Source organism: Aulonocara stuartgranti (assembly GCF_965226115.1).
Source record: "Aulonocara stuartgranti genome assembly, chromosome: 1".
Taxonomy (NCBI): domain Eukaryota; kingdom Metazoa; phylum Chordata; class Actinopteri; order Cichliformes; family Cichlidae; genus Aulonocara; species Aulonocara stuartgranti.
In genome coordinates, this window is record NC_138939.1 from 6,714,423 (window position 1) to 6,740,344 (window position 25,922).

The 25,922-nt window shown below is 38.0% G+C and overlaps 3 protein-coding genes across 5 annotated transcripts; 2 read left to right on the plus strand and 1 right to left on the minus strand.

The window, feature by feature from the left end:
* Nucleotides 1–476: 476 nt before the first annotated feature.
* Nucleotides 477–17,814, plus strand: pnoca (prepronociceptin a). Its single transcript, XM_082528915.1, has 3 exons — nucleotides 477–596; nucleotides 14,090–14,220; nucleotides 16,254–17,814. Exons 2-3 carry the CDS (start codon nucleotides 14,101–14,103, stop codon nucleotides 16,866–16,868), a joined length of 735 nt encoding a protein of 244 aa, XP_082385041.1. The 5' UTR covers nucleotides 477–596; nucleotides 14,090–14,100; the 3' UTR covers nucleotides 16,869–17,814.
* A 2,095-nt stretch (nucleotides 17,815–19,909) lies between these two features.
* LOC309704956 (uncharacterized protein) lies at nucleotides 19,910–23,002 on the plus strand (the record flags this gene model as incomplete). Of its 3 annotated transcripts, XM_082530491.1 has the most annotated exons (5): nucleotides 19,914–20,565; nucleotides 20,900–20,996; nucleotides 21,371–21,565; nucleotides 21,654–21,730; nucleotides 21,980–23,002. In XM_082530491.1, exons 3-5 carry the CDS (start codon nucleotides 21,440–21,442, stop codon nucleotides 22,515–22,517), a joined length of 741 nt encoding a protein of 246 aa, XP_082386617.1. In that variant the 5' UTR covers nucleotides 19,914–20,565; nucleotides 20,900–20,996; nucleotides 21,371–21,439. The 3 variants fall into 3 exon arrangements, with proteins under 3 accessions (XP_082386615.1, XP_082386617.1, XP_082386616.1); XM_082530489.1 differs by lacking the exon at nucleotides 20,900–20,996 and having other exon boundaries at nucleotides 19,910–20,565; nucleotides 21,980–22,517; XM_082530490.1 differs by having other exon boundaries at nucleotides 20,900–21,565.
* A 542-nt stretch (nucleotides 23,003–23,544) lies between these two features.
* Nucleotides 23,545–25,790, minus strand: LOC309704948 (uncharacterized protein; the record flags this gene model as incomplete). Its single annotated transcript, XM_082530468.1, has 3 exons — nucleotides 25,005–25,790; nucleotides 24,553–24,688; nucleotides 23,545–24,294 (listed from the first exon to the last, which is right to left on the minus strand). The coding sequence occupies exons 1-3, from the start codon at nucleotides 25,598–25,600 to the stop codon at nucleotides 23,545–23,547; spliced, it is 1,482 nt and encodes a 493-aa protein (XP_082386594.1). The 5' UTR covers nucleotides 25,601–25,790.
* Nucleotides 25,791–25,922: the final 132 nt, after the last annotated feature.

Genomic DNA, 25,922 nt, shown 5'->3' on the forward strand with positions numbered 1-25,922 from the left:
TAATGAAGCAGTAGTAGTTGTAACTATAGTATCAAATAACTGTAGAATACCTTTTGAAAGAAGAATATTATATCTTTTTAATCTTTGAGTTAAATGTATTAGTATTTTCTGTTTTATTAGTATTTAAATGTATTGACGTCAATTTTCTGAAAATGACAACACAGCAGACATATGTCTTCCGTCCTTCCTCTTTACGTCTTTCTCCCTTCTTCTCAGCTTTATTTGCCTCTCCATCTTTCCACACACGTTGTCCATTTGTTTTTTTAATCTACCATCTCTCGTCTATCTTCGTCTTCTCCTTGCAGCCCTGCTTCTACCTCCTGACTCCTCCTTGCTCCCCCATCTTCTGCCTCCTCCTCCCTTGTCCATCCCTCTCTCTCTCTAAGTAATGAAAGAGGGATTTTTGAAAGAAAGAGAGTGAGAGAGAAAGAGAGACAGCAGAAGGAGGAGGTTGAAGTGGAGGGGTGGGTCCCTATAAGAGCAGCTGCCTCCAGCCTCCACGTAGCCAGAAACACCACACTGAGACAGAAGAAAGGAATCATACGCTGACAAACTGCATTCACCCAAGGGACCTCCTATTGGCAGCCCCAGAACAGGTAAGGAATCCTTGGCGAGCAGGAGGGAGTAGTACAGGAGGAAAAGAAACTGCTTGACCTCTGACCTTTATATAAAGAATTTTTTCCTTTGTAGTTTTCTCAGTATTGTCATGCACTAACCGTTTGTTGTGTGTATTGTTGAAGAAACCCCATAGAAACTATACATTTACATTCATTTGACTCGTCTTAGTTCCTTTAAGGGTGAGTGATGTTGCATTGCAAGCCCTGTTTAGACAGCCCAAAAGATAACAATGAAATCTAAATTTAGCAGAAAATACAAGATAAACAGGAGAAAGAAGAAACCAGTGAGTCCTTTTTAAGAGTAAAGCTTTATTATCCCAGTCAGTACGTGTCTTCATTGCTACTCTGTCACCCACACCTGCTGGAGTCTCCCAGGATAATTACTTTAATAATTACTGAGTAATAATTACTTCTGTGTCGTTACCTTCTGACATTTGAGCTTAATCTCACTGAAAAAAAAAATATAAAAAATATCTCAAACTGTAAGTGACAGTGTGAGTTAACACAGTACCTCAGGTTAAACACTTTGTGTTCAATAGAGTCAATGCATCTGCTCTTAAAGAGCAGCTACAGACCTCAATGTTCCTTAATATGTATGATTAAGAAGTTAGCTATTAGTGTTGATTAAAAAGCAGAAAGTTATGTACAGAACACAGAGCATGACGTGAAGAGGCTGCATCTGAGGAGTACACATGCATTTTAATTTGTAAGCACATTGGCAGGTAGCAGATAGAAAGGTCATAAATTGCTGGTCATGATTTGTCATTAATCATCAAGCTCTGATTCACAGCTGATAGGATCCAGGAATGAAAGGGGACTCTTTGCAGGGATATGTTGTTTGGGTTCATCTGAAGTAATGAAAGGTAATTTGGATGAGCTCATGTTGCCTAATGAGGGTAAGATTTTGCAGAACTCCCTTCATCAGAGGAATATTTTTCGATTTTTTTTGACGCAGTTGCCTGAAGGTTATGTTGTTTTTAATGACAGCTTCTGCCACATTCTTCATTAAAGTAAAAATACTTTGGGTTAATTATGACCAAAACAATTACATGAACATTAACCAGTATGAGCTCTCATGTAGTACTTATAGACTGCTCTCAGCTTATTTTGAGTCACTGGTGTAATTTGGAATGAACATTGCTACTTTAAAAGGTAGCGGCTCAGAAATCAAGGGTTTTACTGACAACAACTGTGAATAAGTCTCAAGCTTGTTTTGTTGTTGTCATTCAGAACCAGCTGTTCAGCTCCCTTTATAAAATATAGAGACTAAAAGGTTCAATTAAGTAATATAAATAGATTTTATTGACATCTAAGGCACCTGGACACATCTGGCCCATCGTTTTGCTCCAGACTTCAATGCTCTTTATTACCCCGTTCAAGAGCTGGAGTAATGAATCAAGCTAATAGGATTGATTAAAATGGTTGGATCTTTTATCAGATTTATCAAATGACAATTTGATGACACATACATCATCCATTATAGTTTTTAATTTTCTTTAATTAATGAATCATGTTGTCTAACTAACAAATGTAATAATTAATTTACTATTAATCATTGTAACTAATTATTAATCAATCAATTTTAAACATGAATCTTATTTTTCTGTCATTTATTTGCATTAGTAGTACTAAAATAGCAGCAGCCTCCTTCTTACATAGTTTATTAATATTATTCTTCCTGTGCCTTTAGGCATTTAATAAACTGATTACTAAGAGCTGCATTTATTCAATCTCTTAAAAAAAATCTTTATAAAGTCAATAACAAATTTGAATATATCTTTTTTCATATTAATAATTAGCCTAAGGTTATATTTAGCCTGGGGCACACTTTTCCTTTGACCTTCAAAGAAATTGTTTAAACAAAGGCAACACTGATGATTGAATTTTCTGTAGTAAACTTTTGTTTAAAGACCTTTTTAACAACTGTTAATCCTTGGTCTTGTGTCAGTTTATATTCATCTTCATGAATATGTTTACAGACAGTGCTATTAAAAAGAATAAAAATAATAATAAAGAAGCGTCTGCTTTCTTACACTTCACAGCAAAATTTCCTGTGGGTACAACAGATCAGGGTAGAAGATGTTCCTATAGCTGTCTCGTTGCAGGTGTTTTGCGTTGACTGAATAAAACCAGATAAGGAATGTCTTTGGTGAGGCTGCATGAACACTAAATAACACTATAAAAATGTAATGCTTACATTTTGAGGAATACTTTGAAAAGAAGTTGAGGATTTGGTGTGGGTGGTTTTAGGTAAACACGCTTTTGTATTCAGAGATACTGATGTATGCAAAATGAGGTTTATATTGTAGCTCAGTTGTACCATTGTGAAACACATAATCTTGTAGTGATGAACATCCTTTCATTTTGTGGGCGATTTCATTGTGTACCTGCAGACAACCTGACAAACACTGCCAAAGTGACAATGAGAGATAGTGAGAGAGATGGGATTTCAAAACAAACTGTAATTGCAAACAAAATGTTTGAAATATCTAAGACAGCTATCTTAAACATTGTAGAATCAATCCAAAGAGACAAAAGAAGGCTCACTCACGGAGCTCTGAGCTTTTTTGTTCATGACATAGCTTGTCTTGCAAGTTTAATTTCTCAGTTTTTATTCAGACAAGAAAATTTCTTACATTTCTTATCCCTATTGGAAATATTTTCAACTCACGCCTTCAGCCAAATGCATCAAATATAATGCTTCTCCTGCCTTGTAAATCCCTTCTAATCCACAGTTCTCTTCCTATCACTAAATACATTCCACAATATCATTATTTTATATAGTGAGATATATATATTTTATTCCAGCACAGTTTGTGTGAAGAACCTACAATTTTGTTGTACATGTTATTTTCTAATTCTTTTCTTTTCTATTCTATTCTATTCTATTCTATTCTATTCTATATGGATACACGTCGTTAACACTCACAAAACATTCTCATTTAGGGTAGAAGGGGAAAATGGAATGAGGAAATGATTGCTGGATCACAGGTCACACGGCATAGTGGCGGGGTACACATCTCTGACAGCAGCATTGAACTGCCTGTGAACGTGTGGACTTAATCCAAAGATGCAATGTTCCTAACACAGCAGGATCTCCAGCCATCCTTTTATGCTTATCTATCCTTTCACAGACCCCTCTCCTTATCGTCTTGCTGTGTTCCACTTTTCCCCTCTGTTTCAACACCAAATAGAAATGATTCATGTCAGATACAGTCTGTTGAGGAAGAAAACCCTACTTAAGGTTACTTAATTTCTTCGATATCTACTCAAGAAAAAAACTAGAAGTCATGATTATTTCTGTCTAGATACAGTCTCCATACTTTCCCTCTGTCTTAACACGTGGATATATTAAAAGACCTGGATGTGACCTTCTTAGTGGCAAATGATGAGCCTACTCCCTTGAAATTGCATGCTTCCTCAAACTAAATTGCAAGAGCAGAAAGACATAAATGCAATTAGATTTTTTTTTATATCTATTACGGCAACGACAAAGCTTTGATCATTAGTGCATTTGGCAAGCAACAAATAATTGTTAATATATTTACTATTCAATCTTGCATTGCAATATTTACTTGTAGTTCCTGCTACATCTGTTGCTGCTACATTTTGATATGGGGAAGATTTGAAACATGATACGTTTCTATGCTATTATGCATGACGTACAAGCCTCAGGCAAAATTATTTATTTTTATATTTGTTGCCTAATACTAACCAGTGATGGGAGGCAGGATGTGAAAAATGTTTTTTTACAAGAAAGCTGAGTGCTTTGTATGTCTCATATCCACCTCAATCACCTCCTGCAGCCTGTTATACCTTTTGAATCTGTCAGATTTTAATTAATCTTGTAATTAAATTAACATAGTCATAATAATATAGAACAAGAAAAGATTAAAAATGAATAAATAAACAGGTAAACACTATACAGTAATTTTTTTATTATTAACAAATGATAAACATTTGTTAAACTTATTAACAAATCATTTTAACATTTAGATTTTTAAAACTTTTCAAACTACTACTACAAATAACTGTGAAAGACATCATGCTGTAGTAAATCGGTAGGCAGTGAAAGAGGGAAAAAATCTGGTTTTGAAGGAACTTGATCTACAGCTTTGACTTTACAGATCAAAGTGTAAATTAAGTTCAAGGGAAATTATGTCTGGCATATCCATGTTCCAAATCAGGAGTTAGTAATTTACTGAGGAAATTTGGTGATAGGGCGTGCAGTCTGAGCCACAACTTGACCTGTTCATTTCAGTCATCTGTCAGTGAATCTCTGTAATAACTTGAAAAAAGTGCAATAATAACAAGAAAAATCATTGGGAAACCAGTCTGGTGTGACCTCTGTGTAAGTATGTGTCAGTCACCTCTACAACGTCAATTGACTTCAGGTGATTAGATGCATTGAGAAAGAAAATTGATTTAGCTTAGCGTGTCTGCTGTTAATGGCTTTAGCTGCTACGTCACACTCAGTCTGACTGACAGGGAACATGACCCCCTCCCCCCCAGAAACCAAATAAAACAAAACTTGAGGTCTTTTTCTAAATGTTTCCTCAAATCTGAGATTTATCGAATCACAGATGCATCAATCACAAAACTATATGAGTAATGGTGCAACTGACATGACCTCTGACCACGAAAGAGAAAGTTTAAAGAAATAACTTAAATAAACCTTGTTTTTCACACAGATGAGTTATAGCTTTTGGAACATTGATACTGAGACATACATGCAGAAAAAGTAGAGGTTGTAGTAGAAATGTTATCTTGTTTTGGTGGGAAACAAAACAGTGCAAGTGAAAAAAAATAGCAGCATAAAGTGTGAAAAGAACAAAAGACACTGAAACGGCGTCTTAAAAGAAAAGAAGAGTTGATAACAGGGGAGTATAAGAGTGCTCGTAGGCATAAGGAAGAATCATGTATTGATGTCCAAGATTTATTTGCTCTCCTGAAACGTGTCACGTCAATGACCACACTGCCATTTTGCCAGTTAGACATCAATATTACAACAAAGAGCACAATGTATTTTGAGTGGGCCTGGGACAGGTTGTCACTCACAGTCTCTTTTCTGACAGAAAATGTACTCTGGCTGCAAGCAGAAGACTAAATAACATTTAATTACCTGTCAAATCGACTCATCAGCTTATAAAACCAACATCGTGATTTCACTCCAGTTATTTAATATTTCTTTAAAATTGCTCGTCCTCACTCCTGCAAGAGTTGGAAGGATTTTACTCCTTATGAAGAAGTTGTCTGAGCTGAATTAGCCCATAAAATAATCTGTACATAACTAAGGATTCAGAAGAGTGTAAAAAAAAAATGCTTTAAGCACGCGTTGCATTAAAATTTTACGTGACATATTACACCAGTTACTATTTTTAAAATATACTTTATTGTCCCTTAGGAGAAATTCAACATTCCTCTGAGATTTTGGTCTATATTGACATAATAGTGTCACACAGTTGCTGTAGATTCGGCAGCTTCACATCGATGATGTGATAAGCCATCCATCCATGAATTAAGCCTCGTGACATGGCACGTTATCCTGCTGGAAGCAGCCATCAGAAGATGGGTACACTGTGGCTGTAAAGGGATGAACCTGATACAAGGCAGGATGGTTCCACGCTTACTCCAAATTCTGACCGTACAATCCAAATGTTGCAGCAGAGTTTGAGATTTATCAGCCCAGCTAACATTCTTCCAGTCTTCTGTTCTCCAGCTTTGCCTGTATGAACTGTAGCCTCAGTTGCCTCTTCTCAGCTGACAGTAATGGTACCTGCTGTGGTCTTCTGTTGCTCTCAGCTTCAAAGCTTGATGTGTTGTGGGCTTAGAGATGCTCTTTTGCTCTTGTGCTTGGTTGTAATGGCAAGTTATTTGAGTTTGTATTGCCTTCATCTCAGCTCAAAGCAGTCTGGCCATTCTCCTCTGACATCATCAATGCAATTTCACCCAGAGAATTGCTGCTCACTGGACAGTTTTGCCTTTTCACACCATTTTCTCAGTAGATCAGCAGTTCTAAGTTCAGCACATACAGAATAATCTTTTTTCCTCATTCTTAACAAGAGCTTAAAATTCATCAGGTTATTTTCACTATGTCTACATGCCTAAGATTCATATATTTATAAACAGAGATGGGCAGTAACGCGTTACTGTAATCAGATTACTTTTTTCAAGTAACGATTAAAGTAAGGGATTACTATTGCAAAAACGGCAATTAGATTACCGTTACTTTCCCGTAGGAACGCTGCGTTACTGCGTTACTAAAACTGTGATTTTTTTTGCGAGAATGTCTCATAACAGTGACGTAAGCGAGTGCGACGTTCGTGAAAACAGCTGTGTGCAGAGCAACAATGGATAATATATCGAGTGCGGGAGAGAGTATGAGCGTGCGGCGTTTAAAGTGTGGAAGTACTGACCTTACTTTGAGTTTGATTCCATAAAAAGTGACAAAAACATTAGTGTCCGTTGTGCGTGGGAAGAAAACTTCTTTTTACAGCGAAAAAACCCCCCTAAACTTCCAAGCAAGCACCGAGTGCGCTACAACGTAATGGGAAATTCAAAGAGAAACTCGCGGATTCTTCCACTGACCGCTGCAGCACACCTGCATCAGGGTAAACCTCCGCCTACCCGACTCCTGCTTTACAGGTGAAAATAGAGCAAAAGGACCGCTGAGTCTTTGACTTTATTTATTTTCTGCTGTGTTTTACTTGCATCTATTTGAAAGAGTGAGTGTAAACGCACACAAAAACAATATTTTATGTGCTGGAATGTGCAGAAAATAGGTTTAAATATTAAACAAATTTCTTCCAGTCAGAGAATGTTGCATATAATTAAATTTTTGCTTGATGCATAAAGTTAAAAGATTAAAACTAATAAAACAAGTTTTAAAAAGGGACTTTTCCATTTGATTACATTTTGTATGATGGATTATGTAGAAAAAGTAGAATTGGGCTGAAAGATCTATCGCTTTATCACCTATTCAGGTTGTAAATCGTGTTTTTAAAAAGTAACTAAGTAACTAAGTAATTAATTACTTTTGAAAATAAGTAATCAGTAAAGTAATGGGATTACTTTTTGGAGGAAGTAATCAGTAATTAGTTACTGATTACTTTTTTCAAGTAACTTGACCAACACTGTTTATAAACATAAATATAATAAATGTACATATGTAGAATGAAATAATAAAACATGATGAAACTATTCACTACCACTTTGTTTTGCGCCTGTGCGCTTTTTTTTCCTTTTTTTTTTCTTACAATAAAAGCAGCCGGTGAAGTAGCAGAGTAAGTTAAAGAAAGATAAGACGGGGAAATTCAAGGCAGGCTAAGAAAATTATATTAGAGAGGTAGCTTGTGACACTTGGATTTGCACGAACTCTCTATGCACTGAGGATAGTAATCTGTTTTATACTCATACAATTTTGCTGCCCCTTTATACTTATGGTCCATCATCTTCCTCAAGTCAAATTTTTACGTTTAAAATCAAGTGGCGGTTGTCACATCAGTTCATAAAGTGAGCATTGTCTGTAGTAGAGACTCAGAGCCAGTCATTACCACACAACAGAGTCATTGCAATCATATCATCAGCATTGCATCATCATTTGGCAGACAACAGTTAAACTCACACAGCCTTGTAATGCCATTTGTGCATATGCACATCTACAGTGTGTCTGGCATCACAGAGGAAACAAAAAGTGAGGAAAGTTACAGCCGAGCGGAGACCCTGACGTGGTGCACTGACGCAAATTTGGCAATACTGTGGTCTTTACATAAGTTACCCGATAATCTGCAGCTTTGCTTTTAAAAAAAGATGCACTCCAAGACGGATGCACATTGCTCCCCGATCAGCCACGCGTAAATAATCCGGCTTTAAGCCGTACTTCAGGCTGGGAGTAATTTAGTTTTTATTTCCTATTCTTGATGAGAAAATGGCAATAATGGGGAGAAACACTGGTGGAAACAGTCGATAATACGATGTGAGATAGTTTGAGAATTTCTGAGGGCTGTCCTTATAGTGAGGTGTATGTGGCTGGATGACAAGACCAGAAATTAGACTGGAATATAAGCCTTTCTTTAACCTTCTTTAACCTTAACAGCACTTATTTCTAGTTTCCTTGATGTAATTTAGAAGATTCTGAAGATTATAGAGTTAAATAAATGTACACACATATTTTCAAAGTACAAACTTATGTTCCTGTGTCAAAATATATTTTTTTATTATAGAAAATGAAAGAAAATGCATACCATTACATTTTTAATCACATAGAGGTTGCTGAAACAACCATTCAGTGTTTATTTCCTCTTAAAAATGTTTTAGCTTCACTTCATATTACTCCTAGCTCGCCACACCCCAACCTTCATTGACTTTATGACCCACAATTTGAGAATCAGTGAGAAATAACAGGTTTGGACACTAATGAGAAATGCATTTCCTTTCATCGGGGGGCTGGACTTATTCATTTTGACTGCAGACATCCATCAGTAGCGCCTCAGCACAGTGCCACACAGTAATGACTTAATTAACTGGTTTATTTAGTGGTTAATCAGTTAATTAAAAGCAGAATAATTGAGTCTTACAGGCACTCAAGAGAACATGGCAGACTTGAGAATAAATCCACACTGTGCTTCATTTTTACAGAGCTTTGAACAATTTAGAAAAGACGTCAAATATAGATAAACACTACCTTCAGGGCTCCTCTGTTTACACACATATCTGTACTCCAATATCCTCAGTGAGTGCTATCAGGCTGTATTCGTTCTCTTCTGGTATATTCTGGATAGCAAATCGGGCCTTAGTTCTTTGCCAGTGAGAGAGTTAGCCCAGATAGGATAGTCATCTGTTCCCTAAAGTGTAGCACTGGTTGCTCGTTACATCTCCAATGACAGCTGCCCAAGCATATTTGAATTTTTACAAAATTAAGAATACTTATCATATTATTCTGACAGGGTTAGCCAGTTGCCTTATTTTGTCTGAAACTTATGAAAGAGGGAATCATCTGAACAAAAAGCTTTTAGACCTTTCCAAAACATTTGACTTAGTTGAAGTAGTAATGTATAGATGTATAACTCTGCGACTGTTCTGTTGGTCAGTCAGTCTAAAGTGAAATATTCTACCAGTAACTGGAAATTGTGATAAAAACATTAAATTGATCGATCTATGTTTAAACCCTCAACTGTGGTCATAGGCTCTAAGAAGTGACCAAACGAATGAAGTGGCAGATTTAAATGGGCAAAAGGAGTTTCCTTTAGTGTGACTTGACTCAGCCTGAGAGATACAGTATGGTGAGGAGCTGAGACATCTAGAGCCTAAAGTAAAGCTGCTGCTAAGGATCCAATTGATCTGATTCAGGCTTCTCATCAGAATGCCTTTTGAATGCCTTTGGAAGTTTTCCAGGCACGTCAAACTGAAAAAAATCTTGTCTATCTAGAGCCCAGAAGAGGCACCGGGGCAGGCCAAAAACTCACTGGAGGGATTATGTATCTAATCTAGACTGAATGTGTGAGAATCATCCAGAAGGACCTGGAAAATGGTTTCTAGGTCCTTCTGGTTGAAGGATATTTACTTAGCCTGTTACCACCATTGCCCAACCTAGAATACGGTAAGTGGAATAAAATAGACTGAGGCATGGACGGCTGGAAGCTCACCCTCTGACTTTCAATTTAACAAAATCAGAAAGTTGTGATTCATAAATAAAATAAAATTACAGTAATATTAATCCTTAATTAAAACATGGAAAATTGGCTTGAAAAGCAATGCAGTCATTTGGTGCAAGCATAACTACTAATGTTTAGTAGTAGTATAGCGGTATAGTATACTAAAATATTAAAACTGAGATAGTAAAGGCTCAGCTCAAAAAGCAGCAGCATGATTTCACCCTGATGAACATGATTTAACCAGATGTGATTTGTTTAAAGGTAAAAGCTCACTGTTTTCTTATTTAAATTATTCCATCTCGTAACATTAATCTGTGTGGTAGAGAAGATGGATTTGTCTGAATGCAACCATTTTACAAGCAAATAAAACATAATTTAAAATCCAGCATACAGAGGGACATGCATTTGTATTCCTAAAACAGAGGCTAGATGTTGAAAGATGAAGAAAGCTTTTTACCTGTTTGAGGTAAGAACATATCCGCCACACCGTTACACCACCGCCAGCAGTTGGCAGGATGTATCCATACCTTCATGTTGTTTATACAAAACTATGACCCTGCCATCTGAATACCACAACAGAAATCGAGACTCATCAGAACCTTTTAAGAATTTTCTATTGTACAGATTTGGTGATGCCATGTCACTTGCAGCCACAGTTTCTTGTTCCTATATGATAGGATGCCAGTTCTGTGTGGTCTTCTGCTGTAGCTCATCTGCTTCAAGTTGGACACACTCTGAGATGTTCTTGCACTGGCCTCTGGCATCAACAAAGCCTTTTTGTCCAGAGAACCGCTGCTCACTGGATAGGTTTTCTTTCCTGACCATTCTCTGTAAACCCCAGAGATAGCTGTGTCAAATGTCAGTAGATCAAACACTTGGGAAATAAACCAACAACCATGCCACGTTCAAGATCACTTTACTTTCCCTTTCTGATGATCAGTTTGAACTTCAACGGGTTGCACCGATCATGTCTACATGCCTAAATGCACTGAGTTGCTGCCATGCAAATGGCTGAATAAACGAGATAACTGAGATAAAACCAAGTAATTAGATAAAACCAGTTTATCTAACAAAGAGTACGTCTTTAATTATCTTCACTCACTGCTAAATTAAGGATATGTGGCTCACCTGTGTTTTCCTCTTCTGACCACATCTCAGTAGAGAAATGTGGCCATCTTTGCACATTATCCTCTTGCTCTTGGAAAACAAGCAGGGACAGATTCAGTGACAGGAGGATGGAGAACGAGATGTATTGTGGCCACATGAATGCGCACAAGCTGTTTGTCTAAATCCAGTGCCATCTGTCTTACATTCCTGCCTAAAACAGCTGTGATGTTCTTTTGTCCTTCACTGGCAAACCCACCCTCTTTCCCATCAGATTAAAGACTTGACACACACTTTTATTGTTTGCACACGAGAAGGCTGATTAATTTTGCAGAGCTATTGTTTTTCATGAGTTGTCAGAGACTGGACTGAACTGTACTGCAATTACATTTCTATCGTTTTTTAATTACCCTGAATAAATTCCAGATTTCTAAGATATTAAAAAAGTTTTTCACTGAAGACAAATTAGTTCTAAAATTTTTTTAAGCTGTTTTAATAGATAATTTAAACCAGCCGTTAAAGTTGCATTTTAGTACTGTCTGTTTTAATGTATTGAAGTACAGATACAGTGTGGACATATGCTTGTGTGCCGTGTAAGTGTGTGTGTTCCACTGTTTTGTGCATATGAGTTCAAATTTGTTTGTCATCAAGAAACAATGACTCAGTTTGTTGCCGGAGGCATTATTGAGGCATCAATTAAAGGAGTTAACGAGTTTGTTTAATGAGACGAAAACCGTAATTGTGTTTCTGACGTCAGACTTGCCAGACTCTTCCTACCAAAATAAGGTCAAACTGTTTTATTTTGTTTTTGTCCCTGTCTGTATGCTGTTTCATTTATCGCTTACACTCATTCAGTATTTCTTTTTTTTCCATGTGGATGTGCTGTTTTTCCTCTTGAACTCTTGTCTGCCCTACACAGTATTTAGTGCAAATCACACATTGATGAGAAGCTAGTAAAAGTTTAAAACAGCCATCCATTCGCTTATCCTTTTTCGGGGTCCCGGGGGTGCTGGAGCCTATCCCAGCTGGCTTAGGGCGAGAGGCAGGGTACACCCTGGACAGGTCGCCAGTCTGTCGCAGGGCTAACACATAGACAAAGACAAGTAATTGTGCTCACATTCACCCCTATTTCCAATTAACCCAACCCCACTAACTGCTAACTAACTGGAGTGCCTGGGGTGAACCCACGCAAACACAGGGAGAACATGCAGAACATTCTTGAATGTTTATTTTAAAACTAATTGTCAAATGTAATGCATCCATGCAGTCTGTGAATGCACCTTTCAGTCCTTACAGGAGATAACTATCCTCTCATCCAAATATGATCAGTTCCAGCTCAAAAATCAATACTGTCATTACCATAATGCCAAACTGAGAAGAAATACCAACATTATTATTGATATAATACATAGAAAGAAGTGTCACTATTAGAAAGAACACAGATTGTAATATAGAACAGACCAAGTGAAATGTGTGGGACTGCAAGAAAAGGTGCATAAATCTGTCTGCTACTTCAGCTCTATTGCTTTATATTGACTGGTATTTTAGAGCTATGATGGGAACTACACATCCTAACTTAAAGAGTCAGTGAGTCAGTGAGGCAGGCTAACTTGTTCAACTAAACAAAACCACTTCTCCTGTACTTTTTCGGGGATGGGCAGAGGTGAAGGCAGATTGACTGAGGGATGCAGTCAGTGCTCCCTCATCCCTCATCAACTGCCTACTGAGGTTTTTGTCAATGTATTTAGCTGAATTTAGAATAATGAGCTTGGCAAGCTCAGTCCAAGGTCTCATCAAAAATATATTTGAAAGTAAAAAAAAACCCAACCTAAAACTCAATCTAATTGATAAATATGACAGTAATAAACAGCTTTGTCTCATGCTAACTTCTCTTATTATACTATTATCAACTATAGCAGATATTTCCATAGAAAACCCTGTAAAAATGTGTTGGATACTTTGTACAATATCTGCGTCAGAGAGACACAGTTAGCACCTGAAGTTAGAGGGAAATTTCAGAGCTATATTTCCCCAAGGACTTTGTAAGAAAAAAAAAACTACTATTGAAACAAAAAACAGAGCTAAATGAGACAGAATATTACAATTACATTTGCCTCGTGGCCAGAAACACGAGTCCAAATTTATGACAATGTTGCTCCCTAACTGTTACAGTAAGGACTCTGTAACAAGCTTGTCACATTAGCTTAAAACATGTGTTCATACTGCCTACACAATATGCTGCTAATTGAAAATGACATTGTGGGCTTAACAAGCACAAAGTGCTTTTTAAAGACTACACTGCATGCTTGATTTTGGATACCCTGATAGGTAATGTAGCAGGACACCACAAATAAACAAAACTTCGTTGATAGACATACAGTTATGATTTCAGCAGGGATTTGTTTCCTTGTCCCTTTCTTCAATTTTTATTTGGCTCGCAGAAATTATTATTGGTGTCAAGAAAATAAGGCAAACCATGACATATCAGAAGATACGGACTTAATCACTGCACATTTAGCTGAAACTACTTTTCATAGCAATTTGATATTATATTACATAGAAGTATATTACTCTGCTATTCTGCAAAGACAGATAGTGTTTGAAAATTACACACTCACCAAACACTACAGAATGTAAGTTACCCGAGATGTAGTTAGTTCAGTATCAAAGTGTTGGACTGAACACTTGCCTTTCCTCTGTCCTGTTGTGCAACAGAAGGTGGGACCATGAAGACTGTGGTGGCTCTGCTTCTGCTCTGTCTCTGTGATCCTGGACAGAGTGACTGCCAGGCTGACTGCTTGTCTTGCAACAACATCCTGCCCAAACAGCTCAGTTTTAACACCATGGTAAGGGCTCAACACACATCAACACACATCAACACACACACACGCTTGTGGTTATGAGAGTGACCCATAGTCACAAAGGTGAAGGCAACAGAAGAGTCAACTGGGAGCAGTTAAAAGGTAGCTGCTATTCTTCACTTTCACATCAATAATTATTAATTATTTGCCATCAACCATATAATCAGTAGTTGATGGTATTATGCATAATAATTTTTCAACAATATCTTATTATGAAACTACTATGAAGCTCAGTTTTGCTACACATCAGCTATGAAATATTAATAACATAATAATGCACAGCAGATATGTCATGAAGGCAAAACAGGTCTTCTCTCACATTAATAAATCAGCTAACATATAGCGCTAAATAAATCTCTTCACTTGTATTATTTTCATTTAGTGAATATAAAGTGGAAACTCCTCACTCCACCTCCCTGTATTTATCTCATCCTCTCAACAGCTCCCTCACTGACTGACTCAACAAACTACCCTTTTGGCATTTGAGTTTTAATTTGTTGTGGCTAATTGATTCCTGGGGATAGATGTATGTTTCTCTTCGTGTTTATGCCTGGTGGTTGTTTTTCTCTACTTAATGGCATGTCTGCTTCTAAGTCAATTTTGGCAGGGAGCACACTAGAAGACATTCAAGTCCACATGGCTTAAAACATAACCTTTTAAACTGTTAGTGTTAGGTACTTAGCTCAGGTGTGGTATTTAAAGGGACCTCAAGTGAGCCTAGTGCTTAAAGACAAATTGTTATTTAAAGCTATGCTGACCTTTGCTAATTTAAATGTTCAATTTCTTTCAATTTCACTTGGAAATCTTGCAGCCCTCCAAGCACCTCAGTATTTCATGCATTACATGTTCGAATCCTCAATCTTATTTTGACAGATGCAGTCCAGTAACACAAACCAGCATACCAGTTACAGAATGGATCCGCATCCATACTGCATCAACACATGTCATCTTCGGTGTTGAAAAACAGGTTCCCTATTTAACGGTGAAGATGTGATTTAAGGCTTAGGGTTTGGGCTGAGGTGAGCATTAGTGCTTGACATGTAGTAGTTTAGGGGTATCTTCGAAATTAGTGTATGTCAGTGTTCTTTGAGAGACAGACACCCAGGCAGGCAGGCAGGCAGGCAGACATGTAGACATATCACAAATGCCCACTGAACAGCTGAAGTGGAAGAAAGAGGTGATAACAAGGGCAGAAATCTAATCAATGTCCTTTTGTCTTATTGATTTTGGCATTTTTCAAGTTAAGGACTTTCCACTCAAGCAGCCCTAGCAGATCAGGTGCTTTAATACTGCAGCACATGTGTAAATGTCTACGCTTTTAATGCATAGACGTGTTCAGGACTCAGATTACCCAATCATCTAACAATGATTGCATTTTCCAGTTTCTCAGTTGTATGTAATAGTTATATTTCCTAATTTTGTGTGTCATGGATTTCTCAGGAGCCATAATGGGAGAGACACAGCTTCATCCAAAATGTATCAATTTAGTAATCAAATAGTCTATGTTAGTCAGTGTCATTAGCGTGTCAGCATGAGTAGGTGTATGGTTTTGTATGGCGCAAACCAATGACTATGATTCATTTTAATATTTGTTAAGAGATGATATAAACAGCTCTGCCAAAAATAAACAGATCTGGTCATAAACCTTGTCCTTTCATTTTGTGGACTTCAGCTGTGTTGTCAGTTGTATGTCTGGGAATCAGCATCAGTAAACTCAGATATCAAGTGGAAACTGGTAAAATGATGTAAGTGTGTGACTGTCAGCCAAGAATACTGTGAGAATGCCTTCAGTCTTCACTGTAATTCATCTTTGGTTGATATTACATTACCATCAAAACAAATACGAATTTAGTGATGTGCATGCTTCTATTTATCATTTTTTTTAAATGCAGCAGCATTATTTATTTTGGTGTTTTTATCTGAGAGATTACCTTATGTGCAAACTTTTGTCTGTTACAAAGATCTCCTCTGTTGGGAGCTGGGAAATTAAGATTATCTCCTGTCTTTGTCTTTGTCAGGTGTGTTTCATTGAGTGCGAAAGCAGCGTTTCCCCATCCTCCTCATGGGACCTCTGTCGTGAAGCACTGCTGTCACCAATCTTGTCCCCAAGTGGTTCAGTGTGGAAACGATCTCAGGAGGAGGTGGAGGCTCTGTTTCCTGGGGAGGACGAGCAGATGAATGGACATTTGTTTCTTCCTATTGCACTACAGAGGGTTGATCATGTGACCCATGGACTTGATGCAGAGGAGAGGGATCTGGGTGGGAAGGGAAATCACCTCAACACTGCCTATAATTCCCAGAATGCGATGTCCCTGGAGGATGAGTATGCAGAGGAGGAGGAAGGTCAGGAAGGAGGAGACCCTGATGTGGCAGCAGGGCAGGGAGATGCAGCGCTAATCTCCAAAAGGTTTGGTGGCTTTGTAAAAGGGAGGCACGGCCACAGGAGACTCATGTCTCCAGGAAGATCCTACCAGAAGAGGTATGGGGGCTTTGTTGGTATTCGGAAGTCAGCCCGCAAGTGGAACAACCAAAAACGTTTCAGTGAGTTCCTGAAGCAGTATCTGGGGATGAGCACTCGGGCCACTGAGTTCAACAGTGTGTCAGAAGACCTCACTCAACAGAATGAGGTCTGAAGTCTTTTCATTGATCTGTTTTGTAGTCCGGTCACTAACATGTCAATGTTTGTCTGACATCATCAAACCTATTAAATCTAAGTAACCAAAATGAAGCCCATAATCGGAGACTTCTGTTGGAGTTCCTTGATGTTCTGAGATATTTGAAGTGCTGATTCTATTTTCCCATTCCTTGTATTTATGTTATCAAACTCTCCTTTGAACACTCATATAGTTTGATGCTCCAGTGGAGGTTTTAGGCCCTTTGAAACTGCATATAACCTGGCATGTTTCCCACCTCTTGAAACTCTTCATTTTTCAGACTTCCCATTCTGTTCCCTTGATCAAATGTAACAGTTTCATTTGATTGGCATTTTACTTTTGAAGGAAGCTTTTACTTTTAAAATCCATAGTAGTCCTGCAATGATTTACAGTAAAATGTAGATTTATTTTACTGTTTTATACAATCTGGCAGTCAGATTACCAACAAAGGTAGCATAATCCTTGCTGTTCTGCTACCAGGTATTATATGATTATTTTAACCAATAATTTTAGTATTATTTCAGTAATGCTTAAAACGCGTACATGCATCCTTAATGTTGAATATGTGTAAGTTCCTCTCTCTTAAATATACCACTATCTTGGAGCAGAATGCAAAAGTCAGTCTCTTTAAAATGACAACATCATTTTTCTTTTAATTTATGGTTTGGGTAATGTCAGCAGTAATGTAAAGTAATCTGTATGTAACTTGTGGAAAATAAATGGAAAAAAAAATCAGCTCAAATCTGTTGATTTATCACTGTGCCAAAATACACCTGAGACAGGGCTATTGCTATTTCATGTACAAGTGAGCAACATACATAACTGGCTCTTGAAGCGCCAGTGTGTACAAAAAGTGTTGGGTTCTTGAACTGTGCTAGTGTGGAATATTTTTCTTGCTCATTATTATAACTTGTAAATAGCTGGATTTAAACATGTCAATAAATATAGTTTAATATTTCCTTCGTGGCTTGTCATGGAGCAACTGATTCTGTGTCTTGAAGTGTTTTTTCCTTTGTTTTTATAAGACAGATGACTATTTGAAACGACATTTTTTTTGGAAGAGCAGAAAAAATTATTTGGTCTCTCTATTAAATTATCAAGTAGGCATACATGTAAGTAATCTAGTGGTAGCCCATGGCTTTAACCCATAAGCTTTAATAATAGAATCTTTATACTGATCCAATGAGAGAGGAGCTGTAAACAATATAGATGGATGGAAATGATTTAGACCTTCCAGAGTTTCATTGTGAGCTTTTCATAAAATCAAACTGGAATAAAAGCCCCATATTCAGGATGAATCTGCTATTGCTACATTTTTATTTTTAGGAACAGTTTTTTGATTCTCTCCTCGGTCAATCACGGCACTTTCCCCCTAGCATATTAAATGGATTATTACACAAAGTTTTGCTACTTAAACTAAGTAGTATTTAAAATATGCAACTTATCTAATTATTAAGTGAATTAAAAACAAGGAAACACACAGAGATAAGCATGAATGTGTTTTATGAAGAAAAGATTACATGTAAATATACTATTAACAATTAATGGGAGTAATGTAGTCAGTTATTTTCCACTAAAAACTCAAAAAAGGTTCCTTCCTTTTAAAATTTAAAAGATAAGTACACAAATAAAATTTGCGTACTTATTTTACTTTGCAGTGCAACATGTTAAAAATACATTTAGAAAAGCTGATTACAAGAATGATTATTCTGTGTGACCCCCATACACAGTGGACATGGGTTCACCTCTTTACAAATCCCAGTTTAACCTGATTACGTGTGAAATCTCAAAAGAACTTTGTTGCTATGTATTTAATTTTTCTCTCCCTTGTTTGTGTGAAAAAATGTGAAACTGAATGAGAAGGCTGGACTATTGTACAGACAATTTAAGGTAAAAACAAAATTAACAGTAAAATTAAACCTGCTGAAAAAGTTGAATTACTTATAGAATATTCTTAATTGCATTATAATATTGCATTTTGACCTTCTTGAAAATAGGGTAGCAGTAGTAACAGGGTTACTAACCCTCTGGGAGTTAATTTCACTAACATGAGGGAGCGCTTCCTGAGAGTAAGTTATATTTCTACCTTTTGTGAACATGAATATTAATTAGAACTAGAAATAGACTGGAACGCATATTTAGTACCCTTTGTTTTACTAGAACACTGCAGCCACAGAAGCATGCAGACAATACTTACAAATCCTATACAGAAGGTTTTTGGCTCCCCTCAGTGGTTACCTCTGTGCAGGCCCAGCTCTATGCTATTGCAATACACACTTGCCAGCCCCTTCTTAAGTTTCCCAATTCAACTGCTTATCAACACAAATGTGTAATTAGCCAATCACATGGCAGCAACTCAGTCATCCATTTAAGCATGCAGACACGGTCAAGATGACCTGCTGAAGTTCAAACTAAGCATCAGAATGTGTCAGAAAGGTGATTACGTGACTTTGAATTTGGCATGGTCATTAGTGCCGGGCAGGCTAGTCTGAACATTTTAGAAACTGTTGATCTACTGAGATGTTCCCACGCAACCATCTCTAGAATGCTTATTGTTGATATCAGAAGTCGGAGAAGAATGGTCGACCTCTGGCCATTCTGGGCACACAAGTCAACTCTTGAAGCAGAACTACACTAGCATAAGACCACACTGGGTGCCACTCCTGTCAGCGAAGAACAGGAAGCTGAGGCTACAATTCACATGGGCTCAGAAACATTTGACAATAGAAGACTAGAAAAACTGCCTTGGTCCAATGAATATAGAAGTGCAACATTCTGTTAGGCTTAAACAACATGAAAGCATGAACCTACCTTGTCTTGTAACAGTTCAGGCTGCTGCTGCTGGTGTAATCATATTGGGGGTATTTTCTTTGCACAGTTTGGACCCCTTACCACCTGAGCATTGTTTAAACCCTACAGCCTTTCTGCGTATTGCTGGTGGCCATGTTCATATTCCTTTAGAGTAGAGGCGGCTTCAAAAAGTTAATGCACTTGATGTTTCTTGAACATCACATTTAAGAAACATCTAGTGTATTACCTGTTGGAGTGAGTTCACTTTACTCAAATAGCCTCCACACAGTCTCAGATCTCAATGCAATAGAGCACCTTTGGGATGTGGTGGAACTGAAGATTTAGATCAAGAATGTGCAGCTGACAGAGCTACAGCAACTACGTGATGCCATCATGTCAAAATGGACCAAAATCTCTGAGGAATGTTTCCAGCACCTTATTAAACCAATAATAAGATAATTTAAGGTTGTTTTCAAGGCAAAGGAGTGTCCAACCCTGTACAGAATACCTAACACTGTAAGTATGCATAGACAGTTGTGTTGATAAATCTGACTTTGAGAAGTTGAAAGAAAGAAAAAAACTTCGATAATGAGGTACATGGCCCCATGTAACCAAAGACATGTTTAAATATTCCAGATGTGCAAACCTAGCTGATATTTTTAAGAGAAGAATAACTTGCACAATCACTTCCGCGTTCTATGTAGTCCTGCCCCAGTGCTTCCGGTGTGGTTAAACCATGGCGACGTTCCACACTCGCTGCCTACAAGAGCTCCCAAAATTGAACATCACTGATGTTCATCGGATTTGCAGATTGACGACTACCCCGGCCAGCAATTAGATAAAGGATTTAAGTTATATGCTGCATCATATATACACAACTACGAAGGTAAGAAAACGTAAATTAACCGACAAAGAAACGCTAGCTAACGTCAAATGCAAACACTACGTTACTCCGCTATGTCCTTCATTTGATGTCAATTCTCTATATTACATGTTTTCTTAAACGGTGTTTTATGTCGTCCGAAACTATAGTTGAGGTTTTCTTAACTAATGTCACTTTTGTTGTTAGACACTGTTATAATAGCGTTATGTAGTTGGCTAACTAAGGAGGTAGTTAACTACCTAATGCTACTCTTGCTAAGTGTAAAGTATATATGTTTAAGACGTGCTGACATGAGTAATACAGAAATAATGCTAATGGTACTTGTATCTTTATTCAGTGTCCAATAAAGACAGGTTGTCAGGGGAGGTCGGTGTGAGAGCCCTGTGCTACAAGTCAATGAGGAAGAGTGAGGCACCACACAGGCAGGAAGCTGTGTAAAGTTGTTAATCCCCGTTCAGTGGGGTTCAGTTTATTTAAGCATTAGTTAAGTTCATTCCTAAAGGCCCATCAACTTGAATGTTTTCCTTGTCTCCCTGCTTTATCACTCCTAATTTGACTAGTCGGATAGTTTACGCAACGTGTGTGGGTGATCAGAAACATTTGACACCAAATTAATACTGCAAATATACACAATCTAAGTTATTACAGTTATCAAGGATGGCTAAGTTGTTTTAATAGGGAGAGAAAGAAACACTAAGCATTCAAGAGGGTAAGCCTGTAGGGGTCAGTAACCATAACACTGAACTATGTTCCTGTTCGGCTCTTCCATGAAGATGTTACATTTTTAATTTTCGTTCTTTCTTCTTAGATTAAGCTTCTGGATTCATCGCCGGTGGTACTGACACATAGCGAGTGCTCCTGTGTGGCAGGCGCTGTTATGTGCAATCACACAGTGGCATTGCTCTTCCAAACAGCACACTACTCACAACTCAGAGTGCCAGTTGTCCCCCCTGTGCATAGCTGCATGGAATCTGAACAGCAATGGCACAAGCCACGGACAGTGGTAATTTAAATGAGGTTAAAGTTTTTGAATTAGTCCATGTTTACATATGAACAGCAACACCATCCATAGTAAATGTGTCTTCTGTTAGGGTGTGAAGCCAGGACCCATCAACTCCATGATCTTCACTAAGCCGGTACCAAATAGGGTGGCCCAGACTGGAGTACGGTAATTAGATTTGTAAAATTTGGTTTCATGTGTTACAAATGTATGTTGCTATTTGTTCATACATACATGTGTCAGAATAGGTATTAATTTACATACAACATTACACTTTCTGAAGACTGCTAACTCAGTCATGTACATATACATCCCAGTCTCTAACTTATGCACCACTGTTTTACACCTTTTTAGTTTAGTTGTTGTTCAGTATAACAACCTTCTTTCTTACATTATTGTCATTGATGTTTTCTTTAGGAGTGGCTTCTACAGAGGCATGGTGGGTCCGTTACCAGATCCCTGCTTGTTCAGAATAACGGAGGCATATGCAAAATTTAATATTGAGGACAGGCCACTTGTGACCACAATGAACATGAGACCTGACAAGCCCCTTGTGGAAAGTGCCTTTGGGCTGGTGCAGGAGGGCAGTGTTCTGTCATATCAGCAGCTGGTTTTGACAACCCGGTACATCACACTACACCGTGATGCACCACCAACACCGCACTTGCCTCTGGAGGGGTATGACATCTTGCCATCAGATTGTGTGTTTGTGTGCTCAGAAGAAGAGCTTCTGCATCTGAAAAGCTTGTCTGTAACTCTGGAAATGGCTCACAAAATAGAGGAAGCTACACGTGAGCAAAGCTCTTCGTCTGAGTGGCATCAGCTCTGCAGGCCCAGAGTGACTGCCTCTAGGTTTCGGGAGGTGTGTCACGTCAGAGGCCAGAGCTCTGCAGTCACTAGCAGAGCGTATATTGAAGGGAACAAGGCAGACAGCAGACATGAGGAGGGGAATTGAGATGGAGCTTGCAATAGCAGCAGAGTATAGTAGGCTAATGAATGTTAACTACTCACCCTGTGGTCTGGTCATTCACCCCATTGCCCCCTGGCTTGCTGCATCTCCTGATGGTGTTGTTTTTGACCCCAATGAATACCCCCAGTTTGGCCTCGTCAAATGCAAATGTCCCAATGTGCAAAACTTTGACTGCAAATATGTGCAAATGGAATGTGGTACCCCTAAACTAAAAAAGAGCCACGCATATTATTGGCAAGTGCAAGGACAACTGCTCATCAGTGGGATGCAGTGGTGTGACTTTGTTGTGTGGGCACAAGAGGACTACCTAGTGCAAAGAATATACATGGATACAGATGTGCACAATGCAATCAGAGAAAAGGCTGACTACTTATTTTTTCACATATATATGCCAAGATACCCGTGTTTGGGGAAAAATGAACAGTGAAAACATAGCAAAAAGGAAAACAGATCCTTCAGGCTGGCTGGAACAAAATAACTGAGGTTTTATTTGCAATATATTTCATGAATTCTTTTGTTGTTACATGTTACTTTTATGTGAAATCAATAAACAGTTATTTAAGCAATGGCATCAATTTCATTTTTTAAAAACACACATTAAAAGATTGAATTTGTGCAGAACTTATTTACATGGTAAGTATTTAAAACTCCATGCCTAGCATACTGATATACATTTAGACAATAACACAACTGAATGAAGAAAATGACAAATGGTATGATGATTTTAAAACGATTTAGTGATTTACTTTATAATTTTGATAAACAATTTTGTTGAATCTGAATAGTAATATAGTAGTATAATTAAACAGTATTATTAACATTCAACATTTGCAATGAATTTGAATTATTAATAACTGAAACTCAACTATCAGCACTCAAGTACTATTTCTGTAATCAAGTATTGTCAACTGAGAAGGAAGAAATGCAACTGTAGTGGCCTCAGCTGCAGGTCATTTTCCATAAGTTACTTGTACTGGCACCGGTGTCTTGGGAAAAAACCATCTTGTCTCACTTAACCCATTTTTTTAACTAATGCTGTGTTCTGGTAATTTGACAGCATACATGCTACTGCAAACAGTTGGTTGATATTGTAAACATGTGACATGGTAATGATGCTATCAAAAAGTTTGTTCTGTTTTATCCTCATAATGACTCGCTCCACATGTACCCTGAGTCTGGCTATGGCCTGCGTCTCCTTAACCTGGTATGCTGGCATCTGCTTCTGCTTAGATAGAAAAGGTGGGCAGTACACTTTGCATTTACAACAATCGGTGATTAGGAAGCCCTTATCTACCATCACTGCCATGTCTTCAGTCAACTTCTCAGCAATGCCTGATTGTTTGAATAGTTCCTTGTCACTAACCGAACCAGCATACAGATTAGAGATGAATGTCACTGGACCATGTGGAGCTATGCCAACCAGGGCTTTCATCGTACAGTGGGATTTGTACGAAGAGTACATTTCACTTTGGAGAAGTGGTGAGGATGGTGTCTGACACCTCAGCTCTGTACAGTCAAGGATCATCTGGGTGTCTGAGAAATCTTTGAATTCCTCAGGGACGTAAGCTTGCACTTCTTCACGTGTAAGCCAAATGCATTGAGACCCCAGTACAGTGGCAAGAAAATTTGTCCATTTTGCAATAATGCGGCTCACTGTGGACTGGTGTATGGTAAATCGGTGTGCCAGGTCCCTCTCCTTCAAACCAACTGACAGGAAAACCAGGAAAAGAAAAAACTCGTCAATTGGCTGTAGCAGCTGCCTCTGGAAGGTGAAAACAAAAGGGAAAATGTTACTCCTTAAGCTATGAACAAGTAAAATTATGCTTTTCTTGGCTAAATGTTTTGTAATGGTTATGCATACTACACTGTACCATGGGGTAAACAATGAGGTGCTGTAGTACACAGGTGTATGTATGTAGGATACTGAGTCTAGCGCTATTGTACATAATGTAATGTTATTGTACATAAATACAATAACATTACACCTCTAGTTCTAACTACCAACAAACCCATAACCTACCGTTGATGTGCGTGCAGGTGTCAACACTTCTTCGTTCCGATTGGCAGCTGACTTGGCCTTTGAAACCCGGATCATTTTATAGATACAAGGCTCAATCAAAAACCAAAATGCCATCAAATGATCATAGCTTGGAAATCTATTCACGAGAGAGACATACATCGTGTCAATCATTAATTAACATTACACACTGACATAAAAATAATGTAAACTGTGACAAATATGCTAATGACATGCTGTATAAAATTGTTTGATTAAGAGTATTTGGTGTTGTATTTTATCTGTAGCATTAGAATATCGTTTAAATACTAAAGCATCTAGATGAAACATACAGTCAGCAGAGAAAAAGTAAATATCTATTTTGTTTTCATTAAGACTGGAAAAACTTTCTAAATTTAACTGATGGTGACCTTGGTATATTTTAAACAGTTAGCTTGGATAGAACTTAGGTGTACCTGGTATAGAATCGGATGTCAGTGTCGGAGCCAGCAAAACGCTGTAACCCAAATTCTCGCTGGACACGTAACTCCTGTATTTCCTTCCTCAGAGTCTCCACGTCTTTGGACAGGTCTTCTGCAGCTGATGCAGATATGTCCAATGCAGACGGCTCAGGGACTGAGCAGTAGTCATGATCTCTTGTAAGACTGTGGTCTTCTTGATCGTCAGGAGGAACTAGTTCTGGGCGTCGCTCCGTTCTCTCCCAAACACCAGGCCGCGGTGGTTCAACTTTATAGCCATTCCACTCAAAAAGTGTTGGTACAGCACCTTTAATAAGCCGCCTTCGACCACCGAGGGTTGTTGGCTCTATGAGTTGATCACTGGCAAAGTGTCTGCAGCAGACCCTGGTGTGAGAGGTAATCGTGAAATGATCCCGTCGTATGTTTACCAGCCATTGTCTTCTCAAGTCGGAAAGGGTCGGAAAGCCATGAAAACTTAGTATGCCGTTAAATTTGGCTGAAGCCGAACAAAGTGGGACACAGCAATGCTCGGAGTATTTCTTCTCTTGTTTTTGAAAATATTCTGTTTTAAATACTTTCCTTTTTATACTCATTCTGAAGCGACATTAGCATAGCAAACGATAGATAAACAAACATACCGGAAATGCCCAAGCGGTAGTATTTGGAAACGGAAATACGTCACATGCCCTAGTGCAAGTAGTCCATTGCAGCAACAATTCAGCAACCTAACATATTTTAAAAGTCACACTGCGAAATTTAGTATTAATCTCATATTGGGGAAATTAATTTGTTACAGCAGCACAAGGGGCAGGAAGAAAAGGTAAATTCGAGATAAAACAAAACAAAACAAAACAAACAATAAAAAAACAAACAAACAATAAAAATAGAAAAAAAATAAAATTTTTAGAAAAAATA

Excerpts from the sequence above, each read along its gene's own strand:
- pnoca (XM_082528915.1), top strand. The coding sequence starts at position 14,101 with ATGAAGACTGTGGTGGCTCTGCTTCTGCTCTGTCTCTGTGATCCTGGA. Across the intron at positions 14,221-16,253 it reads AGCTCAGTTTTAACACCATG|GTGTGTTTCATTGAGTGCGA; the intron begins GTAAGGGCTCAA and ends TGTCTTTGTCAG.